At 32.3% G+C, this 4,536-nt stretch overlaps 1 protein-coding gene across 1 annotated transcript; it reads left to right on the top strand.

Annotated features, from left to right (window-relative positions):
- LOC139519984 (perlucin-like protein) lies at positions 1-3,918 on the top strand. Its single transcript, XM_071312319.1, has 4 exons — positions 1-154; positions 1,453-1,553; positions 2,458-2,551; positions 3,673-3,918. The coding sequence occupies exons 1-4, from the start codon at positions 64-66 to the stop codon at positions 3,885-3,887; spliced, it is 501 nt and encodes a 166-aa protein (XP_071168420.1). The 5' UTR covers positions 1-63; the 3' UTR covers positions 3,888-3,918.
- Positions 3,919-4,536: the final 618 nt, after the last annotated feature.

The raw sequence follows: 4,536 nt of genomic DNA on the forward strand, positions 1-4,536 counted from the left end.
CAAAGACGACAAAGGTCAGTTTAATGATGATAAGATTTTGATTATTACGCAATTTTGCTGTCTATGATCTACTGTTTAGGTACACGCATAAGTGCAGCGATGAGTGTATCCTCGAATTCATCATTGTTTACATTGTATCTGTTGATTTGTATTTGTAAGTATGCTGTGTTTTCATAACTATATATTTTCATTACTTGATAAACTATCATATTCTCCTCGTTTAAAAAAACTCCACAAACATGAGGAACTTTCATTCCTTTTTTATAGTTCATCTTGTCCAAGGGCCCACTTGAGTTGTTGCCATCACTTCGTCATCCATTGTGACAGTCGTTGTCGTTTGTGTCGTCGTATTTACTTTCCCAAAGATATCCCCCTAAATTAATGAGAACTAATGAATCAAATCCAATCAAACTATGGATAGATTATCCTCCTTCAGTATAAAGTGTGTAGGTTTATTTCTTTTATTCCAGACAACAAACATTGGCGCGAGGGGTAATACTAAATGATCATGATACAATGCTGTTGGCTATTTTCCCCTCAATTCTTTGCTTATTTTATCGAAGACTTTCATGGAAAGATTAAAACTTTACACAGCAAAATTGATATAAAATACAAGATGTACACAAAATTCAAATGACGGAAATCATTGAATGAGTTCGTAGATAAATGTTTGTCTTTAAATACAAAAACATTTAATTTAGGATAGAAAGGGTAAAACTAAAAATAAAATAAAATATGCAAGAGCTACAAACATTTAAATATGACGAACAACATTGGTTGGCTCCTTCATAGAGGATTTTAAATTTTATGATCTTAATTGATGCTTATAATATCGAAATATATAACCCAAAAGTAGACACTTTGCCTTAAAAATATTATAAAATTCTATGATGACGGATAACATTTCATGACTCATCACTGGAAATATTGTCCTTAAATTATTCAAATTTTGATTAACTTTGAATTGTTCCTTTTACCTCAAAATCTATGATACACAATTTGTTTTATATTTTGTCTATAGTCTAGAAAACTATTATAGATATGGAGAAACTGTAATAAGCATATTTGATCAGTAATACAATATCTGCAAAAAATGTCAAATGACAAACGTCATTGGACGACTCCTTAAAGCCATAGAGTTGTTACGTTAAAATAGATATTTTGTCTAATTTTTGAGTTTTTGCCTATATAATCTTGAAAAATTTAATAAACAGGCAGAAGCTAAAATGATCAGATATGCAATTTCAGCGGAGCGATTCTGGTTTTTAAGAGTCTCCTCTTTTAAAGAAACATCAGTCTTTGACAATAGCCAGCATACAGTTAATCAATTATAATGACCATACACACACTTACATACAAACAAATTTAGGAAAACATATTCGGTGGAATGTAATGTAAGTGTACAAACGTTGCTTGAGTATTCTCACAGCTTTGAAGGTTTTATGATTGCAGCTTATGTTTTCTGTGCTCCTGATTGTCCAGTTGGCTGGATTGTAGGGTACGACGAATGCTACCTGTTTCACCAAAATCCTTTAACATGGCAAGATGCAATGGTATGGTACAAAAAACAGTATTGTGTATTCATATATAAGTATATCTTTTCATCATTTACGTTGGAAATTAAAGTTCAAAGAGCAGGTTACCAAGGCAGAAATTATAATGAATGCAACTAAATATTTAAGAATCAAAGAATTAAGATAAGAAAATTGGAGAAGTCCAAAATATGACAAATATGTAGTCCGTATCATATTCAACCAGACTTTAATACCATATATATGTCAACTAGCATTGAAAGTGCAGCTTCACGGTGCAAGTCTATAGCTCATTCTAGCTTTATTTTATAGACAAATTAAAGAGAACGAGAACGGGAAATAAAGTACCCCTTTTGTTGATATAAGATAAAAAAAAAAAAGTATTGAATGTAATTGCGCAAGAGCTTTCGAAAATACGATGGGCGTAAGGCGAACAACAGCAATTCATATTAATCAATCAATTTTGTGTGTGTTGATTTTGTGTTTTCAAGTTATCCTGTTGACTTTATTTTAAAAATTTGTAATTGAACTTGCATTTGCTGATCAATTTACTACATTAGGACTTCACTTACATTTTCCATTTAAATCTACATTGTTAATACATTACAAATATCGCGGTGCTCCTTTACAATGACAAAACTACGCACTCTTCTAAATCAGTTAGATACACGAATATATAATAAATCAAAATCCCACCAAACAGACTTGTCGAGTTAATTAAGGTTTGAAGGCAGCTGCTTTTTTCAGAGGCGATTTTAGGGGGGGGCAGGGGCCCGGGCCCCCCTTTTTGGGAAAATTGTATGCTAATATAGGGAACCACTGAAGCCTGACTGAAGCGGGCCCCCTCTTAGGCAGTCAGTGGGCCCCCACTTATGAAAATTTCTGGATCCGCCACTGTTTTTATAACATTGAAATTACTTTTCAGGTTTATTGTCGATCTCGTAGAGCACATCTTGTAAAAATAGAAACAGAACAAGAAAGAAGTCTGATCCAGAATATAATTGAACAAGATTTGCCTGGTAATGCAATTTGCACTTTAGAATTTTGATATTATGATCTGATTAAAGCTCATCGTTTGGTGCTGTCGGAATAGAATATACAATCATTCAAATTAATTTTGAACGACCATAGGTCGGTTCATTTGATCAGTGGATCAGTGAATGATACGCTTCTTTGTTTTTTATGTTTAACTCAAGGTCTTCACATTAACATACCGATAAAGCACTAATTAATTACTAAATTTGTTACTTCTGACGCACTGACTAAAGTGCGAAATAAAACATAATTGTTATTTATAGGATCATAATTTCATTAACACTATTTGCATAAAGGTTTGTTTTTCTATGTTGTGATGTTATGCTATTGTTTCAGAAAAAAGGAGAAGGTTTGGTACCATTAAAACTTTTAATCCTGCTGCAAAATGTTTGCACATGTCCTAAGTCAGGAATCTGATGTACAGTAGTTGTCGTTGGTTTATGTAATTTATACGTGTTTCTCGTTTCTTGTTTTTTTTTTATATAGATTATACCGTTGGTTTTCACGTTTGAATGGTTTTATATTATTAGTATTATCCAAATGTAATGTATTCTAAGACTGAAGATAAAACTGCCAGCTTACTTTTATACCTATTTTGTTAACGTTTGGATTTAATAGCTTGTTGTTCGGTGTGATCCAAGGCTCCATGTTGAAGGCCGTACATTGACCTATAATGGTTTACTTTTATAAATTGTTATTTGGATGGAGAGTTGTCTCATTGGCACTCACACCACATCTTCCTATATCTATGTAAATATTAATAAAAAAGAACGCTGTTGGCGTAACGACATTTTGTAGGCATCGGTTAGAAAACCCTTTAATAAAGTTAACCTTCAATTATTGATTATCAATTGATTTTCACTGGGTACATAATAGCCTCCCTTTCAATGATATTAGCAGTGTACAGTGTACTTAATTTGACCATTACTTGATCAAAACAGGTTTTGGGAGATATTTTTATTTTGCATTTTTGTTTTTGGTTTGTTCTTATGTTATCAAATGCTCAAATAATAAATAACATCGCATCTATAGCAAGTATCACATTTTTCTATTATCAAACTAACGAGCTAACTTCCATTTACAGTTTTGTTCATTTTATTTGTAGGAATATACTGGCTTGGTGGGAAAGATGATGCTATTGAGGGGGATTGGAGATGGCAGCCGTCCAATGAAGTTGTGAATGAAACATTTTGGAACCACGGTGAACCTGACGAGTTCACAGGAAATGAAGACTGTTTGACAACATCAGAAATGGAACAGGGGTTATGGAACGATCGAGCGTGTGGAAATTATTACGGGTTTATATGTGAACAATCTTAAACGATTACAATTAAACTAACTGAAAATTAAATATTTGTTTCTATCTTGTAGCGGTTTGTATATAATAATTCTCTTTTTATTGTTCCGTGGATTATTCTAATGAAACGCTCAAATTACATAGTCGAGTGTGCAAAAATTATTGTCACCTTATTTGCATTATTTCTATCAAAAAATTAGTCCACTGTTGAGGACATGTTAAATGAACAATAGATAGATGTATATTATATGCCAATCTCTTAATTGTCCCGAGTAAATTGTGTCTACCCCTAGTAATTCTTACCAATCAAATGTATAGAATAACGGATGTCATTTCGACTCCTTGGTAGTGTTTTAAGTTGTGGTTTTTAACAATCAATTATTTAAAACTTTGCAATACAAGGTAAATATTGTTATAAATGCATCATTCAAATACTGATTCATAATTGGTTATAATTTTTCATATGTTCTTTTCGTCATTTTCACTGTACGCCTGTTCTTTTGATGACCTTTCGTCGTTCACGGTATATGTGTACCAAAGTTTCGTATAGGTTTTTTCATAAACTTGTGTTATTTGGACTTGAAAGTCTTTTTAATCAGTATTATCATCAGCTTTATTGCTCCCAAAAAGAGAGATTATGGCACTGATCGTTCATCTTTATTGGTTATGTTT

This window comes from Mytilus edulis, chromosome 4, assembly GCF_963676685.1.
Source record: "Mytilus edulis chromosome 4, xbMytEdul2.2, whole genome shotgun sequence".
Taxonomy (NCBI): domain Eukaryota; kingdom Metazoa; phylum Mollusca; class Bivalvia; order Mytilida; family Mytilidae; genus Mytilus; species Mytilus edulis.

What these genes read in the sequence shown, in the direction of transcription:
- LOC139519984 (XM_071312319.1), top strand. Translation starts at nt 64, where the DNA reads ATGATCTACTGTTTAGGTACACGCATAAGTGCAGCGATGAGTGTATCC. An exon ending in GTATCTGTTGATTTGTATTT is followed by an intron (nt 155 to 1,452) that starts GTAAGTATGCTG and finishes TTATGATTGCAG; the next exon opens with CTTATGTTTTCTGTGCTCCT. An exon ending in TAACATGGCAAGATGCAATG is followed by an intron (nt 1,554 to 2,457) that starts GTATGGTACAAA and finishes ATTACTTTTCAG; the next exon opens with GTTTATTGTCGATCTCGTAG.